General features: G+C 36.6%; 4 protein-coding genes and 1 pseudogene across 6 annotated transcripts; 2 read left to right on the top strand and 3 right to left on the bottom strand.

Annotated features, from left to right (window-relative positions):
* LOC107692640 (tripartite motif-containing protein 2-like) overlaps positions 1–1,585 on the top strand; it is a 22,504-nt pseudogene extending 20,919 nt beyond the window's left edge.
* A 3,567-nt stretch (positions 1,586–5,152) lies between these two features.
* rnf175 (ring finger protein 175) lies at positions 5,153–12,230 on the bottom strand. 3 transcript variants are annotated; one of them, XM_016491796.1, is made up of 10 exons: positions 12,090–12,230; positions 10,502–10,504; positions 9,628–9,665; positions 9,074–9,215; positions 8,825–8,979; positions 7,714–7,821; positions 7,192–7,312; positions 6,664–6,797; positions 6,340–6,441; positions 5,153–5,737 (listed from the first exon to the last, which is right to left on the bottom strand). In XM_016491796.1, the coding sequence occupies exons 1-10, from the start codon at positions 12,108–12,110 to the stop codon at positions 5,617–5,619; spliced, it is 945 nt and encodes a 314-aa protein (XP_016347282.1). In that variant the 5' UTR covers positions 12,111–12,230; the 3' UTR covers positions 5,153–5,616. The 3 variants fall into 3 exon arrangements, with proteins under 3 accessions (XP_016347282.1, XP_016347284.1, XP_016347283.1); XM_016491798.1 differs by lacking the exon at positions 10,502–10,504 and adding an exon at positions 10,458–10,480; XM_016491797.1 differs by lacking the exon at positions 10,502–10,504.
* Positions 12,231–13,808: 1,578 nt separating this feature from the next.
* fgb (fibrinogen beta chain) lies at positions 13,809–17,674 on the top strand. Its single transcript, XM_016491795.1, has 8 exons — positions 13,809–13,945; positions 14,044–14,058; positions 14,171–14,374; positions 14,704–14,887; positions 15,102–15,443; positions 16,227–16,349; positions 16,728–17,013; positions 17,128–17,674. Exons 1-8 carry the CDS (start codon positions 13,868–13,870, stop codon positions 17,354–17,356), a joined length of 1,461 nt encoding a protein of 486 aa, XP_016347281.1. The 5' UTR covers positions 13,809–13,867; the 3' UTR covers positions 17,357–17,674.
* A 999-nt stretch (positions 17,675–18,673) lies between these two features.
* LOC107692637 (fibrinogen alpha chain) lies at positions 18,674–21,291 on the bottom strand. The gene is made up of 4 exons (XM_016491794.1): positions 20,577–21,291; positions 20,156–20,339; positions 19,721–19,866; positions 18,674–19,387 (listed from the first exon to the last, which is right to left on the bottom strand). Exons 2-4 carry the CDS (start codon positions 20,211–20,213, stop codon positions 19,091–19,093), a joined length of 501 nt encoding a protein of 166 aa, XP_016347280.1. The 5' UTR covers positions 20,214–20,339; positions 20,577–21,291; the 3' UTR covers positions 18,674–19,090.
* An 86-nt stretch (positions 21,292–21,377) lies between these two features.
* On the bottom strand, positions 21,378–24,588 carry fga (fibrinogen alpha chain). Its single transcript, XM_016491792.1, has 6 exons — positions 24,455–24,588; positions 24,220–24,330; positions 23,900–24,083; positions 23,619–23,764; positions 22,510–23,413; positions 21,378–22,234 (listed from the first exon to the last, which is right to left on the bottom strand). The coding sequence occupies exons 1-6, from the start codon at positions 24,506–24,508 to the stop codon at positions 21,537–21,539; spliced, it is 2,097 nt and encodes a 698-aa protein (XP_016347278.1). The 5' UTR covers positions 24,509–24,588; the 3' UTR covers positions 21,378–21,536.
* Between the last annotated feature and the right edge of the window lie 1,236 nt (positions 24,589–25,824).

The following is a 25,824-nucleotide window of genomic DNA, read 5'->3' as shown; positions in this document are numbered from 1 at the left end:
TTTTTTTTTTTTTATAGAAATATATTTAACATTATACGTTTTTTACATTTAAATGAAAGTATTAATTTATTTTTAACTTTTGAACAGTTGTATAACTACCATAAACCAGCCTAGACCAACATGGAAATGCATGGTAACATGCATATTTGTACCTCAGCTAAAACGTATAAATAATCCAGAAGAAATCCAGAAGAACATATTTAGGTTACATGACCTAAAATAAAAAATAAAAAAAAATAAATAAAAAAATCCATAGCATAACCACCTAGCAACACTCTTGCAACTTCACAAAGTACTTCGGATGTTCTGATGTCTTCATCTCTTTTACACAACATCTGTTTGTTTTCTAGGAACAAAAGGGAGGAATAAAGGAGAGTTCACTAACCTCCAAGGAGTAGCAGCTTGTTCTGAAGGAAAAATCTTAATTGCAGACAGTAACAATCAGTGCGTGCAGGTAAGAAACCCCCGTCATGTGGGTACAGAATATATTCATGCAGAATCTGATAACTGAACCCAATCCTTTGTTGATCAGATATTTTCCAATACGGGAGAGTTTCAGAGTCGTTTCGGAGTGCGTGGCCGTTTACCGGGGCAGCTGCAGCGGCCCACTGGAGTAGCTGTGCATCCAAACGGGGACATCATCATTGCTGACTATGACAATAAGTGGGTTAGCATCTTCTCCAGTGAGGGCAAATACAAGGTCAGTTATATTTAGTTAGTACTCACAAGCAAATTTCAGAATTAGTGCGCAACTGCTTCATTACGAATTCTCTCGGGAAATAAACTTTGGTTTTATTGACAACATTCTGATTTTTCCGAAGGCTAAGCTGGGCTCAGGAAGGCTGATGGGTCCAAAAGGTGTATCTGTGGATCAGAACGGCCATGTTATCGTTGTGGACAACAAGGCCTGTACAGTTTTCATCTTCCAGCCCAGCGGGAAACTCGTCACTAAGTTTGGCAGCAGAGGAAACGGTGACAGACAGTTTGCAGGTAGGTACAGGTCAATAGCATCTGATGAAGGGCTACAGACTGAATTGTAACGTACAGATGCCAATGATATAAAATATTTGAGTTGATACAATTACGTGATCTAATCATTCATTGGTTCTGTATGAATTTAACCTAGCCGTTCCTTTCCGTGTAGGCCCACACTTTGCAGCAGTCAACAACAACAATGAAATAATCATCACAGACTTTCATAACCACTCTGTTAAGGTAAGCCTAGGCATTACGTTTTCTAACAATGTCATCACAAATATTTCCATGGTGTTACATGAACAATAAAGTGTATTTTATCTTTTATTCCTAATGTATAATATTCTGTAATCTTTCTAATGTTCCTATATATTATTACTCTAAACTCTCTCATAGGTATTTAATGCAGATGGAGAATTCTTGCTGAAATTTGGCTCAAATGGTGAAGGGAACGGGCAGTTCAATGCTCCCACAGGGGTTGCTGTGGATGTCAATGGGAACATTATTGTGGCAGACTGGGGAAACAGTCGGATACAGGTAACAAGTCCTTGTGAAGTCTGGTATTAACTTTGACAAACACAAAAGTTAGTCAATATAAACTGCCCCCTATCTAGACAGAAACATTTAGCTAGCACCTTAAAAAATAGCTTACCTTTGAGAACAGTACTTTCTGTCTGAAAGAATCTGAATAGTTGTCTTAAAAACCTTCACCTTGTGATTTTTCATTATTTATTTTATGTTCTGCACTTGGAAACTCTTCAGATTTTTATCCTAGCTTTTGAATGAACTCACAACATTAGTTGAGTCAGAAGTTGACAATATTTAGAAAACAACAGAGCCAGAGTTTTCTCTCTTCATTATGTCAACCTAAAGTTTTGGTTCTGAAAGATTTTTGAATGTTTTTGAAAAGAAAGCTTCCTATGCTCACCAAAGGCATTTATTTGAAAAATACAGTAAAAACAGTAATATTGTGAATATTATTACAATTTAAAATAACTGTTTTCTATCTATCTATCTATCTATCTATCTATCTATCTAATTTCAGGATTCTTTGATGTATAGACATTTCAAAAGAACAGTGTTTTATTAGAAACTGAAATCTTTTGTAACATTGTCTTTACTGTCAATATACTTTAATGAATCCTTGCTGAATAGAAGTATGAATATCTTTCAAAAAGAAAAATCTTACTGAGCCTAAACTTTTTCAACAGTAGTATATAGTTGTCTCTACACATTTTATATATATACAGTGGGTACGGAAAGTATTCAGACCCGCAGGGTCTCGCTCTGACCTCAGATGGCCATGTTGTGGTGGCTGATTCTGGGAACCACTGCTTTAAAGTGTACCGCTACCTGCAATGATATCTGACAGACTCTGATCTAAGACGGAAAGAGAATCAAAGTCATACTGTATGTGTCCAAATCTTGCACTTAATGTAATGTAATGGTATTCTTCCTCCTTGGTTTTCACATCTTTTTTGTATTTACTATTGTCGGATGACCTTCTAAGAAGACTACAGCTTATAAACACTGTTTAAGGGATGCCTTGGAATGCCTTTGCCAAACCTCCACACTCTACACTGTGGAAATACTGAGACATCAGAATGCATTGGTGAGTGAACTACTACCTAAGCTGAAACTCTGCTCCTGAAATGTGCTGCATGTGTGGACCATGCATGCGCCGCCAACTTTTGGACACATCCGAGCCCCATCTGACTTCTAGGATGCTATTAGAACACTCTCTCAACACTTTTATGAACCTTTTGAAAGGGATATGTTATAGAGATGCAGCCAAGAAAGCAGACAGCGATATCTCATGTCTCCCAGCTTTAGCATTCCCTCCTTGACCTGTTCGTATCTTACAGTTGATTAATAAACTATTTGTCAAATGTTTGGAATAACTATGATTTCTTTAATGTAATAAAGTCTTTTATTCTCATCAAGGCTGCATTTATTTAAACAAAAATACAGTGAAAACAGATTGTGAAATATTATTACAGTCAATAACTGTTTTCTATTTAAATATATTTTAAAATGTAATTTATTCCTGTGATGGTAAAACTGAATTTTCAGCATCATTCCAGTCTTCAGTGTCACATGATCCTACAGAAATCATTCTGATTTGCTGCTCAAGAAACACAAGGTTAAACAATGGTGCCAAATCAGCATATTAGAATGATTTCAGAAAGTGATTTCAATTTGATTTTCGTGAAAGAATGGTTTCTTGATGTGACACTGAAGACTGGAGTAATGGCTGCTGAAAATTCAGCTTTGCCATCACAAGAATAAATTACATTTTAAAATATATTCAAATGGAAAACAGTATTACTATTTTTACTGTATTTTTGTTAATCAAATATATGCAACATTGGTGAGCATAAGAGACTTAACAACACTCAATAACATAAAAAAATAAATTATTCAAAATTTTTGACTGGTAGTGTTGGCCTGATTCTCTGATCATATTCCACTTGTGTCTGTTAAATTAATCGTTTTCAGTCCAATCAGTGCAACTGCAATAAGCAAAATTACAGTGTGGTATTGAAACATCACCAATAACATTTGAATTATTTGTCGTGTGTAATGATATACTGTGTACGTGTGTAAGAGACTAACAGTAGATTACACAATGCACTGTTGCCTTGCATACTTATAGAATAAAACTAGCAGCATAATTATGGCTCTTTATTTAGAAAATATTAGGACTCTCTATTTTCCTTACAAATACTATTAAAAACTGGAAATATCTCTATATTTGTGGATTTATCGTAAATAATGTTTCAAAGAAAAGATGTTTGGGTTTCAAATGCAAATGTAGTTAAAAGCCAAACATTTTCAAAGAATTGATTTTGATTTGTCGATCATTCTCTTAATTCTTAAAGGCCCGTTCACACCAAGGACGATAACTATAAAGATAACAATAAAGATACAGTTCTAAAAATCGTAATTCAATATTAAAGAATAGCAGAGTCCACACCACAACTATAACGATAAAGACGAAGAGAAACGATATCGTTGGAATCACTTTCAAAACGATTTTTCTCCAGCTGATGAACGATATAAAAAAATTTGACAGCCAATCAGAATCCATCCTGCTGTCACGAGCTCAAGAATCGGCAGACGAGCGTGCGCTTAGAATAAACAGACTGGTGTGGACGCTAATATCGTTATCTTTATAGTTATCGTTCTTGGTGTGAACGGGGCTTTAGAGGCATGATTCACATACTGTAGTAGTAATGATGTCACACAGATTTAATCATAACTGAATGGCAATAGTATTTCATCATCATTACAATGCAAAGGTAATTTTTTGTTCTTGCTTTTATATTTAAATTCCAGATTGTTTAATTTATTTTGGTACAGTTAGTCTGTACTGTAAATTGTTTGCATATGCATAATGTGCTGATTTCTGTATATAAGGATTGTATGTAAAGAATGTTTTGTAGGTTCATCAGAAAAAAAATGTACTTGAATGTTATTGTTTTATGTCTGTGCAAAAAAGATCAGCCTTAACATTTACATTTTGCAACATTTATCATTGTTTTCACCTTATTGATGAAAATGGTTTCAGTGGAATATTTTATTTTATTTTATCTAGTTGATGTGTGCCTGTTTACGATTTATGACAATAATCCTGCTTGGACTGTGTTGATTTTTTATTAATATCGCGATCACGTCATATCATTATCATGCTAGCGTACAGCGCATTAAAAGTGGCTTTGGAAAAGCTTGTTGTCCTGTATTGTATTAATTAGTAAAAAAAAAATTATTTGCAACAATTTTATATTGTCACTTTAAAACATCAATCAGTATTTAAATGAAAAACTACTGAACAACAGGTCAATAACTGTTTTCTATTTTAATATATTTAAAATGTCATTTATTCCTGTGATGCAAAGCTGAATTTTCAGCATCATTACTCCAGTCTTCAATGTCACATGATCCTTCAGAAATCATTCTAATATGCTGACTTTGCTGCTGAGGAAACATTTCTTTTTATCATCATAGTAGAAAACAGTTGTGATGTTTAATATATTTGTAGAAACAGTGAGACATTTCAGTTTGCCATCAAGTCAAATCTAAATTCAGCCTAAATTTTGAGAATAAACACACCCAAAGTTCCTAATTTTGTTCCAATTCATTAGGCTACCTCTTCTAGACTCCAGTCACATCAGTAGCCACATAAAAATGGTTTTATTTTCCACAGAGCGGGTCACTTCCTGGGTTTTGACCATTTGGCCAGCTCAACATAAAACAAAACAAAAAAAATATTGATTTGGCGAACACTCCTCATCATTTTACACTAATGAAAACATAACCACTCAATATCCACACTTACATCAAATACACCATAACAATGCTAAACTATTAAACAGACAGACAAAATGAGGCACCATTTTGATTAGGTGTGATAGACAGCAGCTTTAGAGGGGCTTCTGTATGTCTTTGATGTATCAGCATAGGTCACTTCTGAAAGAGTTGTGTGTCTGAATCAGTCTGTTTCTAAGTATCTAATAAATTAAAACGCAAAAGCGGCTGTTTGATTTATATTATAAAATGTACAATTTGTCAGATTTACAAATAAATATTCAAAAGGTCAACACATGCACAGTTTTAAACGGAGTCAAATACTGTAGGTGTTTATTCAAGTCCAAGTGAAAAATTTATTCCGTGCACGATTCCAATTATGATGGGTTGCCAGGCAACCAGGTACCTCAACCAATCCAGAAGTTGTCCATATAAAACATGTGTTCTCTCCCAGCTGATGTTCAGATTCAAGGGGTAAATATTACAAATGGCAACCTGAAAACATAACATTTCAAAAACATTCTCAGTATATATCTATATGCGTGTGTGTGTGTGTGTGTCCCCAGATAATATTTCATTTTTTTTTCTTTAAAGTTTAGAAACAGGGTAACTTGCAAGACAATCATATTATGGGGTCCTTCACATTCAAATGTTTAAAACCCATGATATACATACATCATTCATAAGTAATTAATGATTTTAAGAAATTATTTTATTCAGCAAGGATGCTTTTAATTGATCAAAATATTGAAAACATGTATCACAGTTTCCACAAAAGTATTAAGCAGAACAAGTGTTTTCAACATTACTGTAATAAATTAGATATTAAAATACAATACAATAGAAAACATTTATCTTAAATTGTACTAATATTTCATAATATTACTGTTTTTACTATATTTTTGACCAAATAAATGCAGCCTTGGTGAGCATAAAAAAAACATTTTTCAAAAATCTTACCGACCCCAAACGTTTGGATGGCAGTGTAGGTGTTCTGGAAACCCAGTAATTAAATAACTGAATGTCTAGCATCATTCAGTATCAATTCAAGGATACGGGTTATTCATCATCCTTTTGAGGTCCACCTTCTCATTGCAGTATGGACACGTCTGCTTTTTTCCCACGATGCACCAGCCACGAATACAGAATTCATGAAATCTGTTGATCATAGGTAGTTAAGGATAAACAGAATAATTTTACAAACTAACAATTGCTTACAGAAATTTCTACTTGCTTCCTCGTACAATAAACATAAAATTGAAACGCATGTCAATTTATTTAGCTAAGCATTTAAACATACACTTTTTTACATATAACAATAACCCTGGTTTCCTGTTAAGAAAAACATAACAGATGAGGTTTAGGGGAAATGAAGGATACATGTGGTTACAGGAGAGCTGGTAGGTGTCCTCAATGATGCCTTCCTCATCTACATCCACAAAAATCTTCTGACCACACACGGCACACATATCATTACTGAGGTTTCTCGACGGCATACCACCCATGTTATAATACTGAAGAAGGCAGAAAAGAAACAAAGAATGACCGAAACATTTATTTTTTTGGAATCGGAATGGTTCACCCAAGAAGGCTGTCCTTTGTAGAATGTAGAATGTTTTTGTACATCAGAACAGATTTGGTGATATTTAGCATTACATCACTTGCAGTGATCAGAATGAGAATTCAAAGGATGCTGAATTTCTCCAAATCTATTCCCATGAACAAACAAACTCATCTACATCTTGGATGGTCTGAGGGTGAGTACATTTTCAAGAAATTTTCATTTTTAGGTGAACCGTTCCTTTAAAAATCACTGGATATCTGAGAATAAATTGATTTAAGGCTTAAGAATTACATTAATACGAACATGTTTGGATTTTTGTCATATAAAGTGATGCATATATTTACCCCTATTGTGGATGCCATGTAGTCTGAGCAGATTTCAGCAAAGTCACGTCCCATTACCCCATAGTACAGACCATAGAAAAGCATAATCACACCCACATCCATTGAATCCTCTGCTTTAATCCTGAAAAAAACAACAAAAACAAAGATATACAATAATATAATAACAATGTAGCTAAACTTTGCAGGACAGTAAGTCCCCAGGAACAGGGTTGAAGACCTGGGGTCTGGGGTACAATTGTTCTCGGAATGGCAATTAGACAATCAATGCACATCCTCTGAAACATATGTCACCCCACCCCAAAGTATAAATCCATTTCTTGTCAGACTTACAATGTCACCAAGGGAGTAATTCCTTCCAATTAGCATGCCATTGTGTCAGCATTACCAATGGAAACCACTGACTCACTAACTCAGACACAGCCAAATTCTGTTTAGGATTTTAGAATCAGAATAAAGGCCCCGTTTCACTTCTAAGCAAATATGTCGAACAGCATGTTTCTGATGTCAATCAAGTTCACATACCTGAAGAAAATGTTGAATCCAAACATGGTAAACATGATGGCGAGATATCCAATCACACCCACAGCGTAGCTCAGCTTGTAAATGAGGAGGAACCACTTATACACCATCCTGCAGAAGTGAAATAGGCTTTTTTTTAAATATGCATTCTATAGACCAATTTGGAGTAGACGTCACAGTTACGTCACTTGCAGCTGCGCGCGCATTGTGGTGGCATAAAAACACTGGGAATAAGTGGAGGGAGACGGATAAAAACCATGGAATAAGAGAAAAAATGTATTGTTGTGCCTTTGGATGTCAGAATCGGAATGCAAATAATTTTTATATAACACTGTCGTCAAAGATGCCATTTGAAGCTAAACGCAGACCTTTAAACGGACAAACTATGGATGAAACCTGCTATGATTACCCTACTTTTAAAGCATACATTTGATTTAAACAATAGGTCTATATAATATTCATATAGGGGACATATTGTATTAGCCCTACAGTTGAAATACATGCATGAAATACTATTTAAACCTATAACATTTTACATAACATTTAACTATTTTATTTCACGGTTCTAACTTTTTTTCTTGCAAATGGGAGTTTATATCTCCTAGTTCGGACTTTATAACTTGATTCAACTCATCAATTGCGAGTTTGTCAATTCTGAGGGGAAAAAGCCAGAAGTGTGGGATTATAAACTAAAAAGAAAGAATGACGAGTTGATGTTTCTTACCAGAATTGTGAGATATAATCTCGGAATTGCAAGAAAAAAGTCCGAATTTTGAAATATAAACTCAAAATGACATTTTTTATTCTTTTATTCCGTGGCTTGAATAGACTGCTATGTTAAAACTGTCATTTTCTGCCACCAGATAGGCTCCGCCCACAAAAAAACCGTCATCACTGTTTGCAAACACTGAAATTGGTCTATATAACACTAAAGCAACACATTCGGCAACCCAACTATAACTATAACCATATGTGTGACTGTTCCTCAAAATTTCTCTATTTGTGTCCAACAGAAGATAAAAAACTACGGAAAGTTTTAGAACAACATATAGAGGAGTAAATGCTGACAGAATTGCATTTTTCTCTCAAAAAACAAAGCATTTCCGTGCATTACCGTGGTGTTCTGCAGGAGAGAGGCTTGCGTGTGGCTCTGAATATGACATAGCTGGTGATGACGGAGAACATGCCCCATGTGGACAGGAAACGCCACCAGTAAAGCTTAATGGTAAAGTAAAGAGGAACCACCCACATCTGCAATAGTGTGACCATCTACAAGAGAAACAACATTCACAATATTCATTAACTTCTTTATATTAAAGCATAGTGATGTTAAGAGTCCTAAAATGTATAATATGGCACTCACATTGTAGGATCTGCAATGTCTTTGTTTCCACTGAACCAGGACAATCTGAGCGACCACCAGCATGGCAATGAGAATCAGAACCATCTCGGCATGCATGGCCTCATGACCTCTGTGCTTCACGTGCAACCTCTCATGCTGCATCCTGGAGTTACACACACACACGTAAGTGTATAGAAAAGTCAGAAACAGTCAGAGAATGTTTATGCCATGAAATCAAAGCTAAAACAGAGATCAACAATCCCGAATGCACAAAACAAGAAGCTAATGATACAGGAAAATAGGCCAGGAGTTTGTGAAAAAGCTGTTCATTTTGCAGGGTATTACATGAGGCCAGACCTACTGAGGCCCCCTGCACGACACTGACGGTGTTCATTTATAATAATGACACAAATATGCTCTAGAAACTATTTTTATACAGAAGGTGACAATCATAAGGTACTAAAAAGACAGGTTGTGACAGTTTGGAAAAGAACAAACTTTCTGAATATCTAAAAAAACAACAACATTATTCTATGCAACAATCACATAAAAAGTTTGATCATGAGAGTACTTACTTCCAAGTTTCTCTGTGGGACATTTTTAAAGGATCGTCCTGTGAAGAAAGAAAGAAAATTAATAATCCACAACATGCAATATTTAATCTTCATATTTGCAGGACCGCAATTTGACTTGCTTTATCAGCATGTTTAATTATTTTACAATTATTATGCTTGTAGTTTGTATGACCATATGTGATCATGGACCAAAAAAACAGTCATAAGGGTAATTTTTTTCTTTAATTGAGATTAAATACATCATCATAAATAAGCTTTCCAATGATATATGGTTTGTTAGGATAGGACAATATTTGGCTGAGATACAACTATTTGAAAATCTGGAATCTGAGGGTGCAAAAAACCCAAAGTACTGAGAAAATCGCCTTTAAAGTTGTCCAAATGAAGTCCTTAGCAATGCATATTACTAATCAAAAATTCAGTTTTGATATATTTACAGTAGAAAATGTACAAAATATCTTCATGGAGCATGATTTTTACTTAATATCCTAATGATTTTTGGCATACAAGAAAAATCGATAATTTTGACCCATACAATGTATTGCTGGCTATTGCTACAAATATACCCATGCTACTTATGACCAGGGTCACATATTCACCCTTCAGGTTTTTACAAGACTTCTGATCTGGATTTATTTTGCCATCCCAACACATATTGATTTTCCATGAACAACGGTCATTATTGACCACTACTGACCAGTCAGAATCCAGTTTTCCAGTGAGTTGCATAATTGAGTGCAGATGGGTCCCACGAGTAAAAATTCTATTCATTTTCTCCATTGAAGAACAGATTTGAATGATAACTCATAAAACATTAAAAACAGACCTACTTTGAGCTACGAGGTTGTTTATGCTGTAGAACACAAAAGAAGACATCCTTTTCATAATTTTATTTATCAAAATTAGCTTTGTTGATGCCATCAACATGTTATTTCAACTTAATGTAATTATTTTTTAACAGTACTAAACAGTACTCCTGGTACTAAACTACATTACCCATAATCCTGCAGGGAAATTACCAACCAGAGAATTGAGACAAGCAAATCACACCAGAAAAACACTCCCATGAAGCACTGCAAGTCAGTTTTCCTACTTAAATATTTAAAACTGTTTGTTTGCAATAAAATAATATATACCTTCGAATCTTTAAATACATCTATATCTTTAAATCAAACATTTAATATTACATTTAGTCATTTAGCAGACGCTTTTATACAAAACGACTTACAAATGAGGACAATGGAAGCAATCAAAATCAACAAAAGAGCAATATGCAAGTGCTATGACAAGTCTCAGCCTAACGCAATACACGTAGCAAGGTTTTTTTAAATTAATAAATAAAAAGAAAACAGATCAAATAGAAAAAGAATAGAGCAAGCTAGTGTTAGAGGCCTTTTTATATTTATCCATCTTTTTAATTATGCCATTTGCAATATTTTATGGGCCTTGTACATTTCCCTTTTTGTCTTGATTTTCAAATGTTTTTACATAAAATCAAATTTTGTTGAGATGCGATTCACCTCGCAGCTGGTTGGTTTGGTTCACAGCCTATAGCCTAACTCCTAAAAGAAGGCCTTATGTAAAATCCTTATGGGAAAAATTAATGGGAGAAATAGTTCAAATGTATTTTTTATTATTACTAGAAGACTATTTAAGTGAACTACAAAAAGAAAGGGGTGATTAAACAAGGGGGAAATCCCTTATACATTTATGCACATTTGAACCTATGACCCATCTAGAACACATACTCTGATGCTGGCATCTTCTTCCATGTCACAAGAGTGTGAGATAAACATGGCCATGCTTGTCCCCACCTCTCTATGAAGCTTCAGCTGACTATAAAGAGAGCTTGTGTGGCTCTAGCAGTCAGCTGGCCCTTTATACATGAGTATCTTTCAAACTTCAGAGTTTTTATAACACAGTATATATTAAAAGGGTCAATAGACATGCATTTATTTATAAATAAATATGCACGTAGACTTGCAGGTCGTGATTGTTCATTCCAGTCCCGTTTCTGACTTGCCCAATGATTCACATTTAATAAAACAGGCAGGCAGTTACACTGTAACTGATAAAATGTCATTACTGTATCACCCTGATCACCCCATAGTAATCTACAAACATGCATTGACAATCAGTTGTTCCTGCCACGTTAAAAGGCGTTTAACCTGTAGCCAGTTTTCACAACAAACAACCGACAGACAAACTAAACTAAACTAACCTAACCGTTCCCATTATAATCAATGGAGCTAACGTTATCTATCTGCAGCGCACGCGAGTGTGTCGATTAAAGAGCGGTGTAAACAGACTAGTTCATTATAATGGCATCGTAGTAGCTAACGTTAGCTGCGTAGCTGGTAGTGTAGAACGACAGCTATAACATAGACCACAAAATTAGGGCCAAACACTAAATGTTTTAATTGTCTCGGGACTGTCTATCGATAAAATACTGAATCGAGTACCTGGGGTTGCAAGCCAGCCATTATTTATATCGGTTTAGATTCCAGTCATCTATTAATGGCTCCGCTGCTACCGGCAGACATCCTGGTCGTGTTCCATCGTTATCTGATTCGTGAGCGAATCATTATTGTGAGTCAAATCTTTTCAATGAATCTTTTGAAACTGTCCATAAATGGGATTCAGACATGTTCGACTCGTAACGAGCCGAGAACTGAGGGGGTCACGTCATGACGTGAAAGAATCACTGAATCGTCTTTACTCGGATCTTTAAAGTGAACAGTTCAAAAGAACCGACGGATTTCCTGTAAAGTGTTCATGACGATCTGTTGGCACGCATCTGCGCATGAGCAACACTCACTCACACGTCTACACAGGCTACACTGTAACTGATAAAATGTCAGTAGATATCTATTTCTATTTCCCACAGTATTAAATAGCTGCTGACATACATTCAGTTAGGCTACAGTTTGAGATCCAAAATTTTTAAAATGTTCATCCAACACAAATCAAAAGTTAATTTAATTCGCAGTCTCACTTCACTGGTTAACCCGGTAAACTTGGCATAAATAATACTAAGATAACATTCGTTTTTGGTTTTTTGAACCTTATTACAAAATATAATAAACAAAATTATTTTTTTTTAAGTTGTCATATGCAAAAACTTAGCAAATGCAATTTTGGTGCAATTGCTGATGTTTATATGGTCAAATATTTTGATGAAATCACTGTGTTCATCGTGAAATATTACTAACAATACAAAAATTATTCTTACATTTACTTTTTAAAAATATGCAAAGATTTCACAGCGAAAAGACGTGCACTGTGACATGAAAAGGGGTTTAAAAAAATCAGTCAGATGACTAATTGCATTTAGTAGATTATGAAACAGGTTTTTATGAAAATTTATAATGTTGATAATTTTGAATTTTACATATTAAATATGATACGGAAGGTTTTACAGGGTAAATACAAATCTATAATTTTACAATGATAGGTGAGAGTGATTGAGAGCATTAGTGTTTTTAATATAACTATTTCACTACACATTGAGTACAAAGTGTCTTTTTGTCATAGTCATGTCTGTTAACTCTGAGTCAAAGTCAGAGATGTGGGTGGTTGAAGATATGGCGCAACAGATCACACTGGCCAAACAAACAGCAATAGTTTACTTGCTGAGTAATGCAAATTTAACAGAACGCACATGGACAAAGCGTTTCTCAATTGAACATCCTTTTGTGCTTAATGTTAATCTCAACGTCAAAACCTTAACTGTGTTTTCATATAATTGGGTAGTAATCATTGTACTAAAAATGCTATTTTTTAAACACAATTTGCACCAGAACACTGGAATTGTTTTCTTTCTTCATACATTTATTTATTCTTCTGTTAGCAGCAGCAGTGGCAATTTAATTCAAATGCTGCCAGAAGTCAGGATCTCTATTTCAAAATCTGCCATTGTAAACACTTTTTTACATTCAGTATTAACAGCCATATATAATATACAGACAGTTTATTGCTGTAATTTGTTTGTTATATTGAAATATGCATTTATATAATAGACATATACATTGATTGCTTCATGATTATTTATCACTGCTTTGCTCATGTCATTTTTTCATTTCCCAAAAATGATGCCGTCTCAAAAATTAAAGATTAACCAGCACTGCAGTCCCTCCTGTTCCAGTGCGGGGGCTCATCTGGTATAAATTCTGGGAGAGCAGCACTGAATTAGCTGAAAACCGCACACTTTCACTGGAACTGAAGTGTGAGCTCCACAAAAATGAAGCTTCGCTTTTTACTTTGCCTGTGTATTGTGGGAGCTCTTGCACAGAGCGACTATGATGAAGATGATGGAGCGGTAAATATTATTTATTATAATATTGCCTAGAATTATATTGTTACTTTTTGATAATATAGTGATTATTGTTTGCTTTCTATCCCACTTTTTTACTTTAGGAAGACAAAAAAGATGTAAGTCTTTTTTATATATATGGCCTCAAATCATATGAACATTTGCAAACAATTACATTAAAAAAATGCAGTAACATGTAACATTTTTAGTTGGATTTTGTATTGATTTTAGCCTAAAGAAATCCTAGATCCCAGAGGTCATCGTCCCGTCAGTAGAGGTCGTGAGACGTACTCCGCAGGCCCGGCAGCCCCACCTCCCATTAGTGGGGGAAGCCGTTACCGGGGAAGACCAACTGCAGCACCGGTGGGAAAACTTGTGCTGGAGAAGGAAGAGCAGCCAGATTCTGGTGGATGTAACCACATGTCTGAGAAAATGGTCAGAGTGCCAAAGTGTTTTGATTCTACTTGTGCAATATGTGTTTTGATGGGCAACATAACATTTCTGATATTTTAGAATAAGATGAAAAATATTGTAGGAGATCGTAATAACAATATAGAACTTTAAATAAATGACATAACTAAATGTTCAATATTGGGGAGACCAAATGTACAGCATTAATAATCTCACACTGAAAACCAATTTTGTCAACCGTTAATCTGAATATTGGTGTTTATGTTGGTTACGACCCTAATTCAAGTTAATATCGCACAAACAAAACACAATTCAAATTGGGGTTTTTTCTCTCTCTCTCTCTCTCTGTTCAGGGTGTGTTGTGTCCCACAGGTTGTGATCTAAAGAAAACCCTCCAGAAGCAAGAACGTAACGTGAGGCCAACTGTAGATCAGCTCAAACGATCTGTGGATGAGCTGACCCAGTCCACCAACTCTGTCTATGGCTACGTCTTGGATATGACCACAGAAGTAGCACAAAGACAAAGAGTCAGCGAGGGTAACTATATTTCCTAAGAGAGCATAGAAACCTTTGTAGATCTGCAGGTAATAGTCTATTGTGATCAGACAAGAATAATTCTTGATTAGTGTTCCTGTAGCACAACTGGTAATGCTGAGGACATGGGTTTGATTCCCGGGAACTACATAATCTAATCAAATCTGCTGAATTGGCAGAACACTGTTTATTAAACACTGTTTGTGTTGGTTCATAGGCAATGGTTTGCTGGTTGGTCAGTACACAGACAGCCTAGAGACCCAGCATGCTTATATTAAGGACGCTGTGGACATCACCTTCCCCCAGAACATCAAAATCCTACAGGGTGTGCTTGACAAGATCCGTGAGAAGATTCAGCGTTTGGAGAAAGCCATCACTGCTCAGAGGGCCAAGTGCCAAGTGCCTTGTAAAGTCAGCTGCCCGATTCCTGTGGTTTCTGGCAAGGAGTGCGAAGAAATCATTCGCAAAGGAGGAGAGGAATCTCAGATGTACCTCATACGCCCTGATCCACTCGGCATGCCTTACAAGGTCTTTTGCGATCAGACAAGTAAAAATGGAGGTATGTCCACTTTCATCCTTTAAACAAACCCATAACCCTTACGTAACTCAGGATCTCAAAATCATGTGGCCTGTTGAGGGAAGTTATGAGAAACATCCAATTTAGGCTTTTCTGCAAAGTGATATTACGTTTTGTAATACTTTCAAATTGAAATGTCCAGTGAGTGGCACTGAAAGTGCATTCAGTTTTATCCGAAACAGATGAATGTGAATCTGGCAGCATTTTATGTCATTGGTTGTTGTATGTATGTGGCAGTTCATGTCCAGTGAAAAATAACAGAACAACTACAAAAAACCCTACCCTAAATCTAACCAAAAATGCCATCAAAAACAAATGTAAGATAAAAAGCTAATTTGCTGAAGCAACCTTGCCATTTTAGCTAGATTCTACAAGTCTTCGAGCTCTTTTATTGTACCTCATGTTTCACAAGACTCATACATCCACAAGTGCAGTGCTGTACCGGGTGAGCTACCAAGCAAGTTTACTGATGTAAACAACAAGTTTTCTTGTCATGCTTTGAGGTCAAGTCTCTTGAGGTCATAACATAGTATTATGCAAGGAACCTTGCGAAAATAACTCTCTGTTAATCGATAATCTGCCCTGTAATCATAATTTGTGTAAAAAGCAATAGACGTTATTGGTGTTTTACTGCCAGTAGTGTTTATTTCAGTCAGAAACTGCAGTTAATAGGTACATTTGTAGATTTTTGGAGTAAAAATGTGTGTAGAAGCATACTTTACCAATGACGCAACCATCGTTATAAACTTCTCTACTATTCCAAAGGTTGGGTGCTCATCCAGAACCGTATGGATGGCAGTGTTGATTTTGGCAGGCGTTGGGATGACTACCGAAGAGGATTTGGAAACATTGCATTTGATGTGGGCAAAGGCCACTGCCAGACTCCTGGTGAGCTACGGCTAACAAATGATGTGTGGTGATTCTGCATGTGGGAGTTTTACTGGTGTACCTGAAGTATCTAGCCAAGAACTTCAAATGTATCCTAGCAGTGCTAATGATGTAGTTAAACCCTGCAGAAAAGACAAATATATGTTGTATTTTGGATGCTGGCGTGCTGATTTCCTCAACCTGGCTTCTTAACCAGCTAAACCAACAAGCTTCCATGGTCAACCCAGTATTACCAAAAAACTGTTGAACAGCATATATATAAAAGCCCATTAGAACCAAACCAGCAAATCCAATCTTTTCAGCAGGGTTCTCTAAGTCACATTTACTGACTCTTCATATCATCTCATTCTCTAATGTACTTGTTGTGGACTGTTTTAGGCGAGTACTGGTTGGGTAACGACCGTACTAGTCAGCTTACAAAGATGGGTCCCTCTGAGCTTCTGGTCGAAATGGAAGACTGGTCCGGTTCAAAGGTCTATGCTCAGTATGAGCAGTTCACTGTGCAGGGCGAAGCCACCAACTACATCCTAGCAGTTGGTCGTTACTCAGGAACAGCTGGGAACACATTTTTGGATGGTGCAACAGAACTGTTTGGAGAGAACCGTACCATGACCATTCATAACGGCATGATGTTCAGCACCTACGACAGAGATAACGACAAATGGTGCGTATGGTCCTAAGAGTCTGTCCTAATGGTGGCCAAATTGAAAACTGCATGGATGAGTTGTGCAGTATCTAATATGTTCTTTCTCTTTCCAATTGTCTGCATCTCAAACAGGATACCTGGAGATCCTTCTAAGCAGTGTTCAAGAGAAGATGGAGGAGGATGGTGGTACAACCGATGCCACTCTTGTAATCCTAATGGGCGATACTACTGGGGAGGATCTTATACAAAATATATGGCCAAGCATGGGACAGATGATGGCATCGTGTGGATGAACTGGAAGGGCTCATGGTATTCGCTCAAATCTATCAGCATGAAGATCAGACCTTTCTTCAAACAATAATAAAACTTCAAGTAAACTGAAATGAGATGCAGTAGATTTCTTGAGCACATTCCTATTCAATAGCACTCATTTAATTTAGGCTTTTTTGAGAATAGGAGGATAATAAAACCTGAACCTAAACATTTCAAGAGACACAGTTCATATATGCATAAAAAAAGAATGAATTAACTTGAAAAGTTTGAGACTGTGTTATTGAAAATGTATTAAAAAAACATAAGGATAAAATGTAAAACAAGATGTAACACAAGGACTGTAACAAGGATTGTAAGGAATGTAACACAATCTGCCTAATTCTCATTAAAGCTGACCTATAAAAAATTATGTGTCTTTGTATTTATGTAATGTTTTCTTATTTTAGAGCATTTTAGCATTTTTTGGGACGTCATGATTGTGTGTGACTTTGTCAACTTCTAGTAAATAAACTTTCTTAAAACACTTTTCACATCTCTCACAAGTTTATATACATGCATCGCAGAAGAATTCTGTCATCTTTGTCATGAAAATTTTCACCACAGACTGTTTCCATTTTCCATGAAAATGACATTTGTAAAAATAAATAAATACAATTAATTTATGTTGATCAGGCTTTTGTAGCTAGCATTGTATGTATCCTAAACAGAGACCATTAAATAATTTAATTTTACAAAATTATATCTTGGTTGGAATTGACACCATTAAAAACATTCTGCTCACAGGTGATATTTACCTTGATTTTTCTTGTTAAACAAGTACACTAACAAAAAATTAATAATAATAACATTATTGAGGACAAAATAGTTTGTTTTGGCGGAAACAATGCAGTTTTTAACTAAAAGAAAAAAAAACATAAAACACAAAAAATCGTTAAAATCATACCACGACAGTAGCCAAAGATACACCTAAACATAAATATTCATATTCATTCAAAAATTCAGATTCATATTTATTTGACACTCACTACATTTACAAAAATGTAAAAGTTTTCACAGTTTTTGAGTTATTTTATTGAGGTATTTAATACATTGTGTTTGACAGGCTGATGCTTGTGTGTGAAATGTTATTTTGTACAGTCTCTTATACACATTTGGAAGGAAAAGGATAGGACGTGACGTGTGGCGTGCCATACTTGGAATTTGTGCTCTGCATTTAACCCATCCAAGTGCACACACACAGCAGTGAGTACACGCACACACACACACACACACACACCCGGAGCAGTGGTCAGCCAATGCTGCGGCGCCGGGGGTGACTTGCTCAAGAGTCTCACTTCAGTCGTGGTATTGAAGGTGGAGAGAACGCTGGATATTCACTCCCCCTACCTACAATCCCTGCCGGACCTGAGACTCGAACCCGCGACCTTCGGGTTATAAGTCTGACTCTATCCATTAGGCCACGACTGCCCCCTGAACTTGCGTCTGCATTGCAACTAAGGCAGAGCCATAGTAGATTATTTTTTCTCATTTTATACTGGTATAAAAATAGTGATATTTGTATCTTCTTACACTGTACACGGAATACTGCACATAAGTTAGATGTATAGCCTACTGTAAAAAAAAAAAGAAAGAGAAACTGAAACTGTAAACATGATATTGGAAAAATAAATGGCACAGTTGTCAAATAAATATGTAGTAAATAAATAACAAAATCAAAAGAAATAAGTACAGTATTTGTCAGTATATTACTCATGTATTACTAAACCATACACAATGTCAGACGAAATAATCCCACATATTACTAATCTAGGCATACATCTGATTAAATATCTTCTAGGAGTTCATCTAAAATCACCTGATGCTGCTCAATGTCTTCAAACTTTGTAAGCAGCTCAGTGCGAACAATGGGAATTTTCCGGTAAGAGGGGGACACACTAGGCCGATCAACAGACTGAAGTTTTAGTTTTTTGTTTTTGGAGAATGATTTTCGCCTCTTTGAAATAATGCTGAACTGCTGCATTTTGTTCTCCATAGCTTTGAAGGCTTCGTTATCAACGGCATGGTCAAAGGTTTGCTTGCATGATCCTTTGCACACACGGATTTTGATGTCAATGTCCACCTTCACTCCAAAAAATAAACAAAAACAAGTCTGAATCAGGACAAAAGTTACATTTCAACTTCAAGCAAATAATGAAATCCCTGACTCAAACGTTTTGGCAGAACATCTGATCAAATATATTGATTATGTGAGCCTGAAATTACGGGCTTTCCAGTCAATAAAATAAACAGCAGGTTCTCGACCAAGGGGCTTTAATAAACTTCTAATGAGGCATAAAATACAGTTTTCAGAGATATTTATTCATGCTATTTAGGGGGCTTCGAATACTGACTTTGAAGAAGGTTAAGAACCAATAATAAAAAGTATTCTGGCACGTGCATCGATTTCGCTTACCTCAATTCTACGGATTTCATTTATCTGATCCCAGATCAAGTGATGATGCTTCTGTAAGTCTTTTGCGAGTTCTGCAGACCTCTTGTGCAGCAATGTTAAGTTTCTGTGAAGGTCTTCAGCAAACTTAACATATCTGATCTCCTGCACTGCACAGAGAAAATACCATGAGGCCACCTCATGTAGTTCATCTAAAAAGCCTTTTGTTCCTATTAATGTAATAATAATTTATGAAGGTAAAATTAGGTTCTTGAAATGAATATTGTAAATAACATAACTGTTCGCCACACTGGTGAAACCCTAGGAACCCTAAAGGAGAGGTTCTTCTAAGGATTCTAAATCTAAGGTGCTTCAGGTATCTTTACATTTTTACCTTGTTTATAAAACACATGAATAGAGAAAAGCTCATAAAATAATGAACCATAACGTTTGACATACTATATGTCTGGATGATAGCTTTTCTTTGTGATCCATAAAACTGCACACTCTTTTGCATTACAGATGAAGTGACGTCCTGATTTCCTTGAATCCTTTCACAAATATTTCTCAGACGTTTCCGAATGTCTTCATCTGCAAGATTAATAAAACCCTCCAGATGACACCCAGATGGACATTTATCCTCCTACAAAGAAAAAAACCCTGAAAAAACTTCCAGTAACAATTGATTCCAACAACTGCGGAATAAGTTTAATAATTTATTTATTTTCTTGTGCTAGAATTAATCATTATCTTTTCTTATATAACTTATAATTATTATATTTATCAGTGAATGATTTTTTTATTATTAATTTACTTACTAGTTTATTTAAAAGCACTTTTTGGAAGACAACAAGTGATCTGATTCTCCAAAATAACTCACCCTCTCCTCATCAGAGCACAAAGGGTATGTTGGCCGTGCTGGACAGTGTCCAAATCTGGTGTAACCATAATGATTATGTTGTTTGAGACTGGATTTCAAGGCCGTACACACTGCAACAAACCACACACTTGCATTAAACTTGATAATAATGTTTATGCTTCATAGATGGCTAATGTTGAAAGCTGCATTCATATTGAGAGGGTTATATCATATGATTGTGAATGATATATAGTGGCTCATTGTTTATTCACAACCTTGATGTGAAATCATCTTATAAAGTAACAAATAAACAATCTAGAGTTGTATATATAAACGAGTAGGGCTTGACTATGGTTTCATATTGAACCTAGTGGATAAGTAAATGCCTTTTTTATCATTGATGATATGATATGATGATGATATGATCTTTAGGATACACTATCAGAAAGAAAATGTGTGAAATTTGTACTTTTAGAGGTATAACAGCTTGTCATTGGGACAATATACTATTTGCTCTAAAGGTGCATATTTGTACTTCAGCCTAGTGATATGTACTCTTAAGGTACAACGATGAACTTTTTGGGGTTAAATAAGGTAAAACAAGCTGTTGTACCCCTAAATGTATGATTTTGTACTTTTTTCAGAGACAGACTAATATAAGCATTATTTATTGAAAAGTTAAAGAAAGCAAAATGATCTAAGCACATTTAAAAGCACATTGTGCTTTTTTGTGGTTATGAATTAGCTGTAGGATGTCCAGAAATTTCCAGAAAATTATTCAGAAAGCAGATACTTTGAAATAAAAACACACACTCCAAAACGTGAAGTGAACACAATTTTTATTGGAAACATGAGGTAAGCTGGTTGTGTGAAAGTGTACATGGCAACATGACGTCTTCACATTATGACAAGCAGATCATAAAACAATGGCTGTCCTTTTCTGTCCTTTTCTGTCCTTTTCCCCATCCCTTCTTTTCGTTTTTAGACAGGTCTGATCTTCATTCTCACTACTTTGAGGGAGTAATCAGCCGGTTTGAAAGGCAGCCACACAACACCATTCTCAATCTCATAAGGGACTGCGGTGCCAGGGTCGTACTGGCCTCCTTTATAGTAAATCCCATTAAGGTTGGCCGACTGGCAGTTATTGTACCACCACCCTCCACCATACATCTCCGCACAGTTCTCCTCCCACTTATCGCTGTCCCTATCAAAGGTGCTAAACTTCATGCCAGCATGTGAAAGGAAGGATCCGAGGTTAGGCTGACCTTTCACTAATGCATCACCTGCATCACCCACATAATCCGACACGGTCAGCTGAAAGCCCTCGGCCTCCGAGCCAACTCTAACGCTGTACTCAGCGTAGGCCTCATTCCCGTCCCAGTCCTGCAGCTCCAACCTTAGAAGACTCTCTTTCTGAGTGAGAAGGTGTAGGAATTTGTTGCCGATCCAGATCTCGCCCTTACCCTGCTGGTCTAACCGGCCAAAACCATTTCGATACTCCTTCCAAGTGTGATTGAAATTAACAGACCCATCCTCCCTCTGCTGAACCAGAGTCCAGCCTCCCAACCCAGTGCCCTGGTCACAGTAAACCTCTACTACCTCCTCTGACCCAGCCGGCTTTATTTTGAACAGGCCACTCTGACTGCCATTCGCATGCTTCTGCAGGATTTCAGCGCAATCTGAAAGAAGATTACACACCTGCTGATTAGAGCAAAGCTGCATTTGTTCCAGAGATCCATATAATTCATTTCGGAACTAATTACGTAGATATGTTTCTGGATGAGCAATTAAATGTGACATGTTATTGGAAATTACTTGGATATTAGTTTAGTCCATTACACCACATGTTTCCAAGAAGATCTAACAAACTCTTGCTATTGTTATCACGAGAATTACATTTGCTAATGGTTCACTTGTGTATGCTGCTTGAGTTAAGAGTTTCACTCAAGTGTACCTCCACCAACAAAGCCAGCCTTGCGCTCGTCGTGCGATTTCACGCTTCGTGCGTGGATGTCGGGTAGATCCTCTTCCACGTCGCCACGCATGAACGCCCCAAGGTCATCCCCAAAAGCTGGGTCACTAGAGAGGGTGGTCTTTGAATAACTCTTGCTTCCATCTGACACGACTCTTTTCGTGGAGGATGACGATGAGGATGAGGATGAAGATGAGGATAACCTTTGCTTATCAGTGTCAAGACCCGTGAAGAAACCTCCACCGAAGTCACCTAGGCCATCTGTGCCATGAGTGAGAGAAGTAATGGACTTTTCATTCCCACCGCTCACGGTTATTCTGACTCCATCACGGTTCAGATCTTTCCCTTCTTTGGCTGCCGTCAAAAAGTCTGCATCTGAAATTCCCATTTTTTCTAAATCTTCACACCCGGGGCCGCTAGCCGAAACCTCAATCTTCTCCACGGGACCGTCTTTGGTGTGTGTCACTATCTTGCGCACTGATTTGGTGCACTGCTTGACGGTGGAGGTGGAGGTGGAGGTATGTGATGTAGAGGAAGAAGTTGAGCCCGTACCTGATGTGGGGAACTTGCTAACAGTGGCGGCAGATTCGGCAGTGGAACCCTCCGCCTCCAGAGTAAGCTGCATCTGACCCACGTCTCCGAAGAGGAGCTGCTTCTGCTCGGCTTTGCCCGTTCCGCTTTTAAATATGGAGGGTAACACCACGTCCTTCAACGGCCTGCTCTTCATGATTCCCAGAGAACTAACGGTCTCCACGCTCTGGACATGGAAAGTGTTGAGATGGTCCATTTGCTTGTCCAGAGCCACATAGCTCTCCCTGTCCACCGAGAACTCACTGTAGCTGGCGCAAGAGCCCTTGCATGTGCGTAGTTTGATGTCAATGTCGACCTGCGCCAAGAGATAATATTGGGAGAATGTGCTTCAATAGTAAGTTATGTCATGCAATCGATTGGCTTATGCAATTAAGGCTTAAATATAAGTATTTTCAACTTTCCCTTACAATTATCTTTTTTATTTTTTATTTTGAAAGGGCTATCATACATTTCAGAATTTTAATAAATTAAAATAATTTTTATATAAATATTTTGCTCACCTCAAGTCGCTGAATTACAACAACTTGATCTTTGACTTGCGACTTCAGAGCGTCCAGTAACCGGAGTTGACGGTCAATTTTAATCTTGATATCAGTAATCCTCTGTCTCAGCTGTTCGGCCAAGGTGGTGTACCTGTTATCATTACCTGAGAGAAAGGAGGAAACATTTTCTATAGTGTCTTCTAAAAATACGACTGTGAACTTCCACAAATGAACTTCATGCTTGGCATGAATGATCAAAATTTCCAAAAATCAAAGATTGAATCGAAGCAAATTCTTACCAGCGCTAGAAGTCAGTCGCTCTCTTAGGTAAGTGTAAGTGTTTTTGGACACTTGATCGGCGGAGCGATACAGTTTCCGGCCCTCGTCCAGAAGACGACGAATCTTCTCAATCTTCTTGAGGATATCGTGGTCAGCTTTGTCCATGAGGCCTTGAACTCGGCAGCCAGATGGACATTTGTTTCCCTGAAGAATTTAAATGGGCATTTGCTATCTTTAGCCAACTGGTTGGTTACATTTGTACTTGTTACATTTTCAGTGCTTAATGAAAACCTTGACTCAGTATTTATGACTTAATAAAGAAATGAATGATAGTACGTACCCAGTCGTCATCTGTACACATAGGCCATTCTTTTGTCTTACAGGTGTCTTGTGCCTTGTAGCCGTGTTCAATAGGACGAGCACCTCTAGGGTTCACAACTGTGTCATCTGACTGAAAAATAAAAGAAAATTATTTAATTAGTGGTAATTATTTAAGAATTCAAATGGGTTCAAATAAAGATTGAATAAAGGAAATTTATCGACTGTTTGTTAGTGATTAGTGATAAGAGACTCACCAAGGCAGAGGACACGACCACGAACAGGCAGAGGAGCGAATGTGTGAGCTTCATCTCTGGCCTCTCTGTGCAGAATACAGACTCTCAATGCTCGCACATCCCACATGAACCCTTCTGATTGATCAACAGATTGACTCATTATTGACCATGGACACTCAGTCCCCAGCCCCCGCAGTCTGGAACACAGTATAGTGATTGGACCAAAAAAAAAAATTCAGAGATGGAGAGAGAGTGATACAAATTACACAATTTTCAACCGTTATCAACTGGTTTACAGGAATGACAACCTATGAGCTTGTACAAGAACTAGCACTGCAGTATGAGATTTGACTTTCCTTAGGAAGCTAAGAGAATAATACTGGAATATATTTTTATAGCTCATTATTGTATCATTGGAAAAAAAAATTATTTGGGGAGTTTGGGGATTGGAGAAAGATTTTTTGAAACTATTACTTCTGGGTGCATTAACTGATCAAAAGTAACATTAAAACAATATATTTAAATAAATGCTGTTCTTTTAAACTTTCAATTAATCAAAGAATGCTAAAATGTATCACGGTTTCCACATAAATATTAAGCAGCACAACTGTTTTAAACATTATTAATAAGAAGAAATGTTTATTGAGCAGCAAATCAGCAAATTAAAATGATTTCTGAAGGATCATGTGACACTAAAGACTAGAGCAATGGTTGCTGGAAATTCAGTAAATGACTTTTTTAAATACATGAAAATAGAATTCGGCTATTTTAAATTGTACAAATATTTCATAATATTACTGATTTTACTGCATTTGTGATCAAATAAATATAGTCTTGGTGAGCATTAGAGATGTCTTTCAAAAACATTTTACTAAATAGGTGTTTATTATATGACAGCAGATTGTTTAACATTTGAACTTTATTTTGCCCATGTATATAGGGCTGTGAATAAATCATTGCTTACGGACAGATTCGACTGTGTCGACATTGCATTTTTGCAAACAGGTTGAATCATCATTATAGTCTATAATTTGCAAATTCCAATCAACAACTTGCAAGAAAGATGCACAGGAAGAGGTGGGAGTTTGCGCCCATGAGGATCATTTCTGGGACTGTCTTTTCAGTTACACAACCAATGTTTGTTTTAAGTTGTTTTGATGTGCACTTAACTCACATTGCACAATACAGATCATACAGATCAATACATCTCTTCTGTTAATGAAAGAAAGCTCAGCACTGATGTTCTTCATCACTATGTGTTGTGTATATTTACAATAAAATCAAAATAGATAAAGCAGATGTAAGGCTACTATGAGGAAATTATGATTTTGGAAGAATAACAAGTTTGGCTGCCAAACTTTAAACCAAACCACCAATAGAATTAATATTAA

The sequence above is a fragment of the Sinocyclocheilus anshuiensis genome, unplaced genomic scaffold (assembly GCF_001515605.1).
Source record: "Sinocyclocheilus anshuiensis isolate Anshui unplaced genomic scaffold, SAMN03320099.WGS_v1.1 scaffold50, whole genome shotgun sequence".
NCBI classification, from domain to species: Eukaryota; Metazoa; Chordata; class Actinopteri; order Cypriniformes; family Cyprinidae; genus Sinocyclocheilus; species Sinocyclocheilus anshuiensis.
This window is presented reverse-complemented; position numbering and strand designations above follow the sequence as displayed.